General features: G+C 45.8%; 2 protein-coding genes across 3 annotated transcripts in view; one reads left to right on the forward strand and one right to left on the reverse strand.

Annotated features, from left to right (window-relative positions):
• LOC130197376 (sodium-driven chloride bicarbonate exchanger-like) overlaps positions 1–2,445 on the forward strand; it is a 34,065-nt gene extending 31,620 nt beyond the window's left edge. Inside the window, 3 exon segments of the mRNA XM_056420040.1 lie at positions 313–371; positions 374–416; positions 1,128–2,445. Coding sequence (XP_056276015.1) covers positions 313–371; positions 374–416; positions 1,128–1,209 — 184 coding nt within the window. The 3' untranslated portion in view covers positions 1,210–2,445.
• Positions 2,446–5,100: 2,655 nt separating this feature from the next.
• On the reverse strand, positions 5,101–12,271 carry LOC130197403 (homocysteine-responsive endoplasmic reticulum-resident ubiquitin-like domain member 2 protein). 2 transcript variants are annotated; one of them, XM_056420068.1, is made up of 9 exons: positions 12,193–12,271; positions 11,089–11,427; positions 9,916–9,993; positions 8,531–8,644; positions 8,219–8,349; positions 7,802–7,900; positions 7,446–7,733; positions 7,173–7,287; positions 5,101–6,061 (listed from the first exon to the last, which is right to left on the reverse strand). In XM_056420068.1, the coding sequence occupies exons 2-9, from the start codon at positions 11,233–11,235 to the stop codon at positions 5,897–5,899; spliced, it is 1,137 nt and encodes a 378-aa protein (XP_056276043.1). In that variant the 5' UTR covers positions 11,236–11,427; positions 12,193–12,271; the 3' UTR covers positions 5,101–5,896. The 2 variants fall into 2 exon arrangements, with proteins under 2 accessions (XP_056276043.1, XP_056276053.1); XM_056420078.1 differs by lacking the exon at positions 12,193–12,271 and adding an exon at positions 10,802–10,926 and having other exon boundaries at positions 11,089–11,173.
• Positions 12,272–12,623: the final 352 nt, after the last annotated feature.

Below are 12,623 nucleotides of genomic sequence, written 5' to 3' on the forward strand. Positions count from 1 at the left end.
AAGTGTTTTCTATTTGTAATCAGACAGAGATGGTGATGTTATGGTCTGACCCTTATGAGGCCACAAAACATTTTTTTCATGGTGTCTCAAAATGCTTTATGCCATCATCAATGCGAAAGGCCCACATTTCTTATTGACACATAAACATAAAGCATACATCATTATTTAGTAATCTCTGATTTCTATGCATGTTTGTGTCTGCTTGTTTGAACTGTCCTGCACTGAACCGCTCGTTGATTTGACGTCTACATGCCTGTCTTCTCTTTGTTTTTGTTTTGTGTGTGTGTTTTTTGCATTTTCTTTTGCATGTAGTTCTGATTCTGACCCCTTGGTTGTAAATATTTCTGATGAAATGGTCAAAACGTCTGCGTGGAAAGCAGTGAGTCATGTATCCAACCTGTGAAGCATAGCAGAAGGTAGCTATGCCATCTGACCCCCTCCCAAATGCATTACTTCTGATATTATAGTGTAATGTTAACAATGTTGGGGACTGCATTTTAGGACACTGCAAGATTATTTTCACACAGCAGTGAAATAAACATGAAGCTTATTGCTGCCTTGAGTATTTAATGCAGGAAAGAAATGTACATCCAAAATACAGTGAGGGAAAAAGCCTCGAGACTCGTTCCTTCTTGCATCCTGTTGCTACAGCTGTTGAGTGTCAACAGGAACTAACACTTTCTGAGGAAATCCATCAAATATTGTCAAATTTGATCTAGAATGGTCTCGACTTGCGTATTACTCAGTCCTCCCGTAACGTCCCCACGGTGTGCTGTAGGTGGTGAGAGCTCGTTCAGACGGCTCTGGTACGATCCCTCCTCCAGGTGACCATCCCAGTTCCTCTAAGCGCTCATCTCTTGTGTCTCTTCTTCATCTCTTGTGTCTCTTCTTCATCTCTTGTGTCTCTTCTTCATCTCTTGTGTCTCTTCTTCATCTCTTGTGTCTCTTCTTCATCTCTTGTGTCTCTTCTTCATCTCTTGTGTCTCTTCTTCATCTCTTGTGTATCTTCTTCATCTCTTGTGTCTCTTCTTCATCTCTTGTGTATCTTCTTCATCTCTTGTGTATCTTCTTCATCTATTGTGTCTCTTCTTCATCTCTTGTGTCTCTTCTTCATCTCTTTACCACAGCCAGGAGAAGATGGCCTGCGTTAGAGTCGACGTCAGCCCTGACTCACCAGGAAAGGGCTCCACGAGCGAGACCTTCCTGTGATGAACGGAGGCCCCTCCTCCCGCCTCCACACCTCCCCACCCCACCCGACACCCCGGCGAGCACCACCTCAGTGGCAAAGGGGGCAGCGCCCCCAGGCTGTGAGTCCCACTCCACTCCGAGTCTCGTCAGCGAGCGGCGCCGACGCACCGCAGAGCGCACATCTGGAGGAATCCTGCGGTTACTGCCCCCCCGACGCTCACTGTTTAGGAAGTTTCTCAAACTATCAATTTGTCACACTTTAAAACCACAGATGCCAAAGGCAGCCCTCACTGGTGAGGGCGTTAGACTGGTGGGAATTACTTTTGACTTTCATCCCAGTGTACATTCTAATTTCTGTTTACGCTTATTGTTTTAGCTGAGTACCACGCTGTACATTTGGGGGTTCTTTGCAGCTCATACACCACGAGTTGCCCTGTTCACATGTATTTTAGGCTGGATTAAGACCCGTCGACTAACTACACCAGCTTCAGAACTCGTTTGATAAGAAACTTTCAGGTACGGTCATTGCCAGCTGATTCTTTCCACAGATTGTATGGCGCAGTAAATGAAACCAAAACGGAGGTACATCAGATAGATACTACTCCTGCAGCACACACACACACACACACACACACACACACACACCTTTGGAGCATTGAGTCATCTCTTCTGTCTGCAGGGGAACCCTCAGTGTTGACGTCGGTCGGTTGTTTTCACTGTAAACCTCACTGTTCATATTGTTTGTTATATTATAGACATATTACGTATGTATTCTGTGTTCTTTTCATTTGTAACATGATAGGAAACCGACTTCAGAGGCCATATGAAGTCTGTACTGTACAGTAAGCACTTTGCCGGGATAGTTTCTTACCAAAAAATGGATTACAGTGCGTTAATATCTGCGTTAATTATCTTTAGAGCTGTTGTTCAAATGTCGGTTAAACAACTCAGGAATCTTGAATGATTTCTGACTGGTCACATGACGCATCATTTCTTTTGTCACACGGCAGCGAGAATTATGTGTCCACCATATTCCTTTCGTCGCTGGTATCGCAACTATTTTAACAAATGCTGTAAATCATAAGACATACCGAGTTGTTAAATTAAGAAATGAACCAGTTAGATGGACCGGTTTTTATACTGTCTGTATTCCTGTGATAGTTTGTACGTGTGCGTAGCGTGAACATAACTTGGTTTGTTTAGCGTCGCAGATCATTTTATGCAAAAATATTTCTTCAGTAAATGTATAAAAAAATATATATTCTCAGAAGTTGTTCTTATTTTGCTAAGTGCAGTCCTGTTTTAGCAATAAGTATTCCATAGCGTGCAATGGACTCATGAACCTGGCTAATATTCAGGCAGAGGATAATTGGTGAAATTATTCCTCTGTGTCCATTTCAGCGGCTCTGTGTGTAGCTCTAAACGTGCCTTGTCGAAGCTCTATGTGCAAAGTCTCTCACTGAGGATTCACACCTGCCGTACCGGTACACACCTGCCGTACGGGTACACACCTGCCGTACCGGTACACACCTGCCGTACCGGTACACACCTGCCGTACCGGTACACACCTGCCGTACCGGTACACACCTGCCGTACGGGTACACACCTGCCGTACGGGTACACACCTGCCGTACGGGTACACACCTGCCGTACCGGTACACACCTGCCGTACGGGTACACACCTGCCGTACCGGTACACACCTGCCGTACCGGTACACACCTGCCGTGCGGGTACACACCTGCCGTGCGGTACACACCTGCCGTGCGGTACACACCTGCCGTGCGGTACACACCTGCCGTGCGGGTACACACCTGCCGTCGGGTACACACCTGCCGTGCGGTACACACCTGCCGCGGTACACACCTGCCGCATGGGTACACACCTGCCGTGCCGGTACACACCTGCCGTACGGGTACACCCCTGCCGAACCGGTACACACCTGCCGTACGGGTACACACCTGCCGTGCGGGTACACACCTGCCGTGCGGTGCACACACCCGCTGCGGCCGTACACACCTGCCGTGCCGGTACACACCTGCCGTGCGGTACACACCTGCCGTGCGGGTACACACCTGCCGTCTGGTACACACCCTGCCGTGCGGGTACACACCTGCCGTGCGGTACACACCTGCCGTACCGGTACACACCTGCCGTACCGGTACACACCTGCCGTACGGGTACACACCTGCCGTACGGGTACACACCTGCCGTACCGGTACACACCTGCCGTCAGGTGCACACCTGCGTGCGGTACACACCTGCCGTACCGGTACACACCTGCCGTACCGGTACACACCTGCCGTACCGGTACACACCTGCCGTACGGGTACACACCTGCCGTACCGGTACACACCTGCTGGCACACGAATGCCAAAGACGGACCACCTTCAGGTTGCAGCAGTGAACCAGTGCTCAGCTTCTGTCGTCGTCGTGTTGTTCCTCGTCTGTGTGTCAGTCGTAGCCAGAGCCACCGACTCAACGATGTAACTCTACTTAACTTCCATTTGCAAATGTTACTCTGAATACCGTGTTTGTGTGTGCGTCTGTGTGTGTGTGTTCTACTGTCACAGCTCTAGTATTTGCTGACATTTTAAAGCTCTGTTAACGATATTGAGGTACTTTTATTTATTTATTTTAACAATCGGGGAATGGCAATTTCTTTTTTCTACCGTCAAATGAAGTCGGGGACATTTTGCCAAACCTCTATTTTTTTTTTTTTTAAAGAAGAAAAAATCTGAATTCAGCCACAAGTATTGCACAAGTTATTTCCTTACACACGAGGACCGTCTGATTTAAAAAAAAGTGTGAGCTGTCGATCGGTAGAATCAACACAACCACGTGACCATCCACCACCCAAGTACTTCTCATTGCAGAATATTTATTTTGATTAATAACCTATTTTCACATGACATCGGTTTCAACGTTGATGTATAAACTTGGAGGCGGATCATTGATGTCAACAACAGAAATGTGGAGATATTACTCAATCATCACTTGGTAAGAATGCAATTGTTCTGATGCACAACACCAGCGAAGCACTCGGCATCCTGTTTGAATTATGACTTCTGTCACGAACGATTTGGTGCAAAGCAATAAAAGTGAATACATGGTGACGATCTTCTGTCTTCTTTTTCAAAACCACGCCGGTGCCTTTATTCGTAGGTGATGCTCATGGGTTCTTACGTGTGTGGTAACTTTAGTCTATGGACTCATCACACTGAGAAAAAGCTCTTTTTGGGAGGTAATGCTCAGCCTGAAAAGATATGTCTCTCAGGACTTTAATTTGTAAACCTGTAGATGACCGGCTCTAATGTAGTCGACACTGTGGCAGCACCATCAGACACACGTCTCTAGTGTAGCTTATTGCACATATATAAGATTCGTTCTACTTTATTGTCCCCTAGGGAAATGTGTCTTCGGCTCCAAGCCGCTGCATCACGATCATCACGCAGAGAACAAAGATCGTACACACTAGTGCTTACACATGCTCATACATGTAAAAGCTGAAATGATATTTTATATTTATAAACTGTCTACGTTGCATAGTTTAAGGACAGCTTAAAGGTGTATTTTTTAATTATAAAATCTCCCACAAACTACATATTTAAATCAAGTCTTAAATACCTGTGATCAAACTTGCATATGTTGTAGAGAGGTTCTCGTCTGCAACATTTTCATCAAGCCAAAAGGTGGCGACAGATCTCTTTACATGCCGGGTTGGAAATTACACATTTGTGTGTAATCAAATTTTGTGGCTGCCAGATTTATTCATCCAGCCCTGCAGACACGCCGCAGCGCAGCGCTGTCGGCGCCTTAAGTGTCTGTGTAACCATGGTTACAATCGTTGACAGGACTGATTACACACAGAGAGAGAGAGAGCGCATTAATGTTATTAAATACACACACCTCGCTGCTGTTCTGTTTTTTAATAAACATGATTGTTATGGGTACAGAACGTGTCAAACAGCATCAGCCATCTTCACACACTCGAGGTGTACGTTTAGTCCAACGTGAAATCTGAACCTTGGCAGTGCAAAGTATCTCCTGTTGGGCCGTCAACATCTGATGCTCCTTTGAGGAGTGGAACATCAATTCTTCTACCTCACTCAGCTCTCACTCGTCAAAAAAAAAGATCACACTTCTGTAGCCAACATCACTCTGGGATACATTTCAACACTACACAATGTGTTCAGACACATTTCTATGAACTTCATCACTCATGTTAATTATCACAGGCGTTGCATGACTCAGGATTATTCTCTGAAGTTTAACTTTTGGACTAAAGTGGCCCTTTTTTAAATAAAATGTATTTGGATATAACCGCCAAAACAAACAAATCACATTTCAACAAATATTGCAGCTCAATGTTGTAAATATTTGTGTTAATAAATGTGCCTGTTGTCCCTATTTTATTAATGCAGAAACGATGCATTGGCAGACACTTATTTTAACTATGCTTTGTAGCATCACGAGTGATTCTTGTGTATAGCAGCTCACTTATTCTGTCACTTGACAGTTCAAAATGTTTTTTGTCCTCTTCACGCCAAATCATCAAATCAAGTCTCTTGTGTTAGGCTCAAAGTCTCGGACGCGTAGTAAAGTACACTGTTGGGGAACTAAAACACGGCACTGCAACAGGAAGCAGGCAGGATACTCGTCCTCTTGAAGAAGGAGCGTGTCCTCGTGGAGAACCGTGGAGAACGTGGCTCAGTTGGCAGCGTTTGGCCCCTCCGGGATGAGCGACATGAAGAAGGTTATGATGAACGACCACGTGGAGGACAGGAAGCCCGCCTCGGCGGCGCTGTTTGGATCCTCTGCTCCTTCCTCGCCACTTTCCCCATCGTCCTCCGAGCCGTCATCCATCGCTCCTTCCTGTACGGAATCAAATGACAGGAACATCAGATTCAACACCGACATGCAGCGCACTAGATTAGACATGTCTGACTAACATGTAGCCGCGATGTAAACTTGAGCAAAAGCTTCTGAAGGCTGAGTTACTCTCAATGTCTCACCAATTCAGACTCATTGTATGCAGATGTTCAAAAGGAGTCAATGTCCATGTTCCCTGGTGAAATGGCCGTGCGACCTAAAATCACATTTCCTCTTCTAACGGGGACAAAGTTGTTTTGTGTCCTCTTAGAAACATTCACTTTATTTTTCACCACATATATTGTAATTTGCTACACTTCAATTGTCATTTGTTCGAGTGAAAGCAAAGTGACATGGAGCAGTCCTGATGAACAAGGTAACAAGGTAAAAAGAGGAGGAGCAGCAGCTGGGGCAAGAGGAAAGTGGACGGTTTCAAATGAAGATCTCGTGCTTAAATATAAATAAAATAAATATACATTTTTATTAATCCCCAAGGGGAAATTGGTTCTCTGCATTTTACCCATCCTTAGTTATTAAGGAGCCGTGGGCTGCAGTGATGCGCCCGGGAAGCAACTGGGGGTTCAGTGCCTTGCTCAAGGACACTTCGACTTGCAGCTAATGGGGAGAGCGGGGATCGAACCCACAACCTTGCGGTTGAAGGACGGCCCTCTTACCCCACTGAGCTACAGCCGCCTTATTGGGTAGAACTGTACCGGGACGAAGTCCAAACAACTTCGCACCAACCTACTTTCTTTAAACCAGAATTCCTTCATAGAACTGCTCACAACAAGGCTGGTGGATTATCTTGAGTAACCGGGTCATAATCTCTGGAAAGAGACATTTCTGTTGAGTGTTTCAAATGTAACATTTCCCCACGAGCCGAGAGCCGTGAAGTCCCGTTGTGTTTGAGAGGAGGCCGAAATCTCCAGAACTAGGAAACTATTGGGTGAGATTCCAGCTGCTTATCGCTTTTACTTCGAGGAAAGCTCCTTAAGGTGTATTTACATTTTCTGTCAGATCCTGTAAATATCTGGAAACTGGTAAATCAATGATCGACTTGAACTGCAACTACAAACTCGGCTTCCTATAAAGTGTTCTGGTAAAGCGGAGCTACCATCTCCTGAACGTCCTGGTTCTGGAGCTCTGCCTCCACCTCCTCCTGATTGGCTCCGTCCCCAGGAAGCTGGAGCTCATTCTCCAGGTTGAAGGGAAACCAGCCGACCTGATGCCTGCACACACAGACAAACAGCTGATATTAGATACTTTTAACATCCTAATAACAATTAATATCCTATCCGTTCATTATTAATCATACATTTGGTCTGTGATAATTAAAACACATGAAAAGAATCGTGGGAGGTGGACGGCATAATGGAGGACCACTCACAGGTAGAGCACGAGCATGGCCATCATCACCATGACGAAGCGGCTGAAGGACGAGTAGAAGTACACGATACTGAGGAGGATGGCGGCGCGTGAGAACGTGTACACCCAGTCCAGCCAATCCCGGTTCAGCTCCTCCTCGTTCAGGATCTCCCCTCCCTGGGCGTTCATCTGGACTTCCGGGTTGCCGCGGCGATCCGCCTGAGGCCGCTGGCTCAGGGGGTCGGGCTGGTTGGAGGGAGTGGAGGACTGGTCCGGCCTGACGTGTTGAGAGGAGGCAGCCAGCAACTGACTAGAGAGAGAGAGAGAGACTTTTACTTTTGGGCTAAACAGGAACTCGGGGAACAAGCAGGGACTTACTAGTGCATGTAGTACTGCCGGGCGTACACCTGCTGCCACCACATGAGCGTCATGGGGCTGATGTTAGTGGGAGCTGCCTGTGAGGAGTACTGATTCCAGCTGAAAACAGAGACAATGCATTACAAAAACATTTCACTTGACACACACACACACACCTACTATTTGTCTTTCATTGTAGATATATTAGACGTATTAGTTATTAATGCATCAACCAACAGCCATAGTTATTATATAATCAGGAAACAGACCTAAATGTAACTTAACATGAACCCCAGAGGGTGAGATGTCCAGGAAATCAGAGGGGTGCAGTCCAGTGCGTGTCATGGGGCGTCATTACAGAGCAGCTATGGGGATTGAAGAATCCCTTCTAGGTTTATTTCCTATGTTCTACAACTAGATCTGCTGCAGTGAGCCTACCTGTGCATTAACTGTGGATACATCTGGTGGTACGGGAAGGGTCCAGTTCGCTGTCTGAGTCCATCACTGCTCTCAGCTGGAGGCGACTGGCCATGTTGACCAGTGGAAGGACTGGTCGAGTTTTGAAAGGGCTGAAACCAGAACATGAAATTCCAAGTTTATGGTTCATCTCGAAAGAAAGGCAAGCCCCTTTTAATTGTTTTCTTTTTAAATCCTCAAGGAGGTAGATCACAGCAGTGAGCTGGATGATGAAAGGAAACGCATTGATGATGAAATGAATAGAAAGGTGTGGTGAGCGCGTGGCTGACCCACCGCGGGACCAGCAGAGTTCTCCTGAGGCTTGTTACTGCGGCTGCGGGGGGGCTTTGGGGAGCTGGGGGGGGTTCGGGAGGCGCACACCAGATGGAGCATGTGGTACTCATCCTGCTGGAGACGCAAACACAGAGCGTCATTAAAACACAGAGGACTGCATGTTCAAAGAGAAGAACAAAGTGTGAACTTTATGGTCATTTTGTAATCATTTGATTCAGGCAGATATTTAAAAAGAATAATTGTTTTCATGGTATCTGTTTGATATCAGTAAATGGAGAACCACGACATGTCCAGTGGATTTTCACAATAAAATACCACCATATTGTGGGAAAATCTGGGACAATACATTAGTTTAACTAGAATGGGCACTCGGTAGAGCACATACCTTCACATATCACAAGATTGGGCATTGAATTATGAACATTTTGGCATTAGTTGCATGCCAATTGGATAAAAATTGACTGTGCTATGGTATATAAAATAAATAAATAAACACTTTTATTAATCCCCAAGGGGAAATTAGTTCTCTGCATTTAACCCATCCTTAAGGTGGAGTGGGGTGCGGTGGCCTGGAGGGCAATCAGGGCAACTGTGCCTGCAAAGGACAGACTGACACTTCTACTTGCAGGAGAACGGGAGAAACCCCAAACCTGTGGGTTGCAGGACAGCCCTCTTACCCCACTGAGCTACAGCCACCCATATAGAAAATGTTGACCTTTGCATGACCTTGACCCGATCGATCCCAAAATCTAATCAAATGGTCCCCGGATAATAACCAATCATCCCACCAAATTTCATGCGATTCGGTTTAATACTTTTTTAGTTATGCGAGTAACACGCATATAAATAAATAAATACACGGCGATCAAAACATAACCTTCCGCATTTTCAATGCGAAGGTAATATCACCATCCATCACACCTGAGTGTACCTTTCTGGATCGCGTGTTTGTGTTTCACTGTTAAATACCAGAGCACCTGGGATGCTGTTCCTTCTGGGAAGGCTTTCCAACCGGTCCGCAGGGCCACGGGAGCCTTTGTGAGGTCACTGTCCTGCTCACAGCCACATGTAACCGCTTCAAACGGTGTTTGATGGGGAGGTCAGGGCTCTGAGTTAGTGCTGTCCAAACCGGGGAAACTACTTCTTTATAGACCTTGCTTCGTGCACAGGGAGCAAAACATTATTTGAATTTGTTCTATCAGTAAGATTTATCTTCAGTGAGACGAAGAGACTGAGCCCAAACCACGGGAGCCAGACAGGTTTCCACTTGCTGACCGTCTGCAGTTGGTGAGATGCAGGCGGCGCGTTTGCTTCTTGGTAGCTTTTTAAATGATTAAACAAGCATCTCTCTAATAAACACAAAGTCCACTGTGGAGAGAACCTACCTTTCTGAGCACATCCTTTAGGGTAAAGTGATCCAAAAGCAGCTTCCCAGAATACACCAGCCTCTGGTCTTTGGAGCTCTAGAAAAGTAGAACAGGTAATTGGGTCACGGTATGTAACAGAATACAGTTATTTCCATGTTGTTCAACCTTTTCTGGAATATTGACAACAACGTCGACGACAACGAGCAGGAAAAAAACGCAAACTCTGCAATGTCGATGACGAGTGAGCGAGTAATGAGGATGAGATTATCGTAACCTCAAAAGGAATAAGTGGGTTTTAACAGTGGATTAACCTGGCACTGCATCAAGGTCGGCGTGTCCTCTGAAAGCCGACATTCACTCTACCGCCAGTCAGCAACTCTAATGGATTTCGTTCACATCCTGGCCGACTTCCCCTGGGTTCAAGTTGCCTCATCGTTAGATGTGCCAGTCACTGGACTCCAGAGCTTCTAAAGGGAGACGTTTGTCCCCGTGTGTTTCATACAATGATGATTGCATCAGAACTATTCCTGGGCGGAAAAGAAAGGGGGTCAAATCAGATTAATATCACAATACAGCAGGGGTCTAAATGTCTTCCTTTCATTGTTAGACCAAATCCACAGACTCCAGGGCGGTTTCAGCTGCTATGACTCTGGAAACCTAACTTTCACTTCAGAGAGTAGATCCGTGTCAATGGTCTGTGTGACGATGATAATTCAACCCGAATGAACTCAGAGGAACAGCCATCTGAACGTGTTGGACTTAATTAAAGTCTATAAAACCAGCCAACTCCATTTCTTCAACACAATTCTTCCGAGTGGACATTCGACAACAGGCAACAATGTTTTGTTATCTCATCTCACGCCACTCACTCCCTGGGTTTAAATTCTACAGACATTAAGCATACCATCGCATGTCGGAAGGGACCGAAGGACGATGGTAACAGCTTGTCTCTGATTGGATTTTTTTTTTTCATGATTCTGTCACCAATTTCTCTTCCTTCGTGTTTCTGTGCCGCACTGTACCATCAAGCTGTACAGGTGAAACCAAGAGCACACAGGTGACGCTCTTTCTTGTGCTTTAACAAAGGAAATCCGCTGACTTGGATGACAATGGGCCACAAGGTGGGCCAGAGAAGCAGACATCAGCCTTAATACATTGTTCTGGTGGCCCGGAGCAAAAGACAGAACTCACCGGTTTGCTTGGGTATACGTCCGAGATGTGCGCTTTGAGTTTCTCCACGGTCCAGGTCTGGCAACAGTTGATGGTGTGGTCATTGTACTTCTGGTTGGGTGCCCTGATGACCAGGATAACATGACTGTCCACAACACCTTGATCCATGACTCAAAACCATTTGTCTCAATGAGGAAGAAAGAAAAAAAGAGATCTGGACCCGTCCTGTCAGGGGTTTCCTGGCTCCAGGTCCTCCTGATAGTTGTCTAATGTGTTCCTGTGTCAAGAAACGAAGCTCCAACGTTATCGTCACGTCTGGTGTCGCTGCAAAGTGTTTCCTGTCATTGCGACAGCTGGAACCTCCAGGGGAGAAAGAACAACGTGAGGTTAGCGTGATCCTAATAACACAACAGCGACGTACGTTACAGACTATACGACGTGCTACTGTCAAATCATACACCTGGCACTGCGAACGACGTTACAATAACATCCACCCAATGATCCGTAACTGGTGTGAATGCGTCAGTCTGACATCCATTTTACACGACACACCGTGTAATGACACCTGGCGTTACGGTGTTATAAGGAGCTCGTGTGGGACACGGTGACGTTTAGCGACCGTTAACTCGCCGGTGTTACGGTTAAACAGGCGACCGTGGCAACCGTCGACTTCTCAGCCGAACGCGTCCGTTGTTGTCCTGGTTACGACGGCCGTTCGAAAAATAGGGTAGAGAACACGTATAGGTGTCCGCGTGAATGCCGCCTGGTTTAATTGTGTATTACAGTGTCAGACCCTCTCATATACATAATGATATATACTGTACATAACAATATGGCATTCACGAAGAGAGCTAGCTACGTGTTATCTTCCTGTACTCAACGAATGTCTGTAACTACGACAACAACGGACACGTTCGGTCCAAAGGTGCCAGTTAACACGGTCGCTTGTTAAACCGTAACACCGGTTAGCTAACGTTCGCCTGAGTAGGTGTTCTGCTACTAATGCTCTGTCAACTCAAACAGAATAAGTAGTTGGCTCGCATACTCAGCCAAGCACACTAAAATGTTCTAGTTTAATGAAGACGGTCGTCTCAAATTGAGGGGAGACATATCGTGTCTGCCTACCTTGTTTACCCCCCAGTGACAGCGATATGCAGCCTTCTTTTGACACAGAGCCCTGGCTGAACCCGGAGGGGAGTTGTCGATCTTCTTCGTTGGATTTCAGGATGTTGTCGATCTTCAATATTATTGGAGATTTACCGCCACCCACTGGTAGAAGTCTGAGCTACACGCACAGATAAGCGATCAAATCTAGCTCGGGCCATAACGATGAGCTATCTGTATAGTATGTGTCCATTATTTAATAAAATAACTACATTAGTAATTTAATAAATAGGAATATACCAAGTGATATAAATGTAATTGAAAAAATACTAAAATATACTCTGTATCACGCTATACAACTGAAAAGAGCCACAAACTACAGCCTCCAAAATAACCAAATAGCCAAGTAGAAGTCGAAATAAAAAATTAAACGACCTTCATGAGTGTTAGAT

This window comes from Pseudoliparis swirei, chromosome 1, assembly GCF_029220125.1.
Source record: "Pseudoliparis swirei isolate HS2019 ecotype Mariana Trench chromosome 1, NWPU_hadal_v1, whole genome shotgun sequence".
In the NCBI taxonomy this organism is placed as follows: Eukaryota; Metazoa; Chordata; class Actinopteri; order Perciformes; family Liparidae; genus Pseudoliparis; species Pseudoliparis swirei.

Excerpts from the sequence above, each read along its gene's own strand:
- LOC130197403 (XM_056420068.1), bottom strand. The coding sequence starts at position 11,235 with ATGGATCAAGGTGTTGTGGACAGTCATGTTATCCTGGTCATCAGGGCA. Across the intron at positions 9,994-11,088 it reads ACGTATACCCAAGCAAACCG|AGCTCCAAAGACCAGAGGCT; the intron begins GTGAGTTCTGTC and ends CTACTTTTCTAG. Across the intron at positions 8,645-9,915 it reads TAAAGGATGTGCTCAGAAAG|CAGGATGAGTACCACATGCT; the intron begins GTAGGTTCTCTC and ends TTGCGTCTCCAG.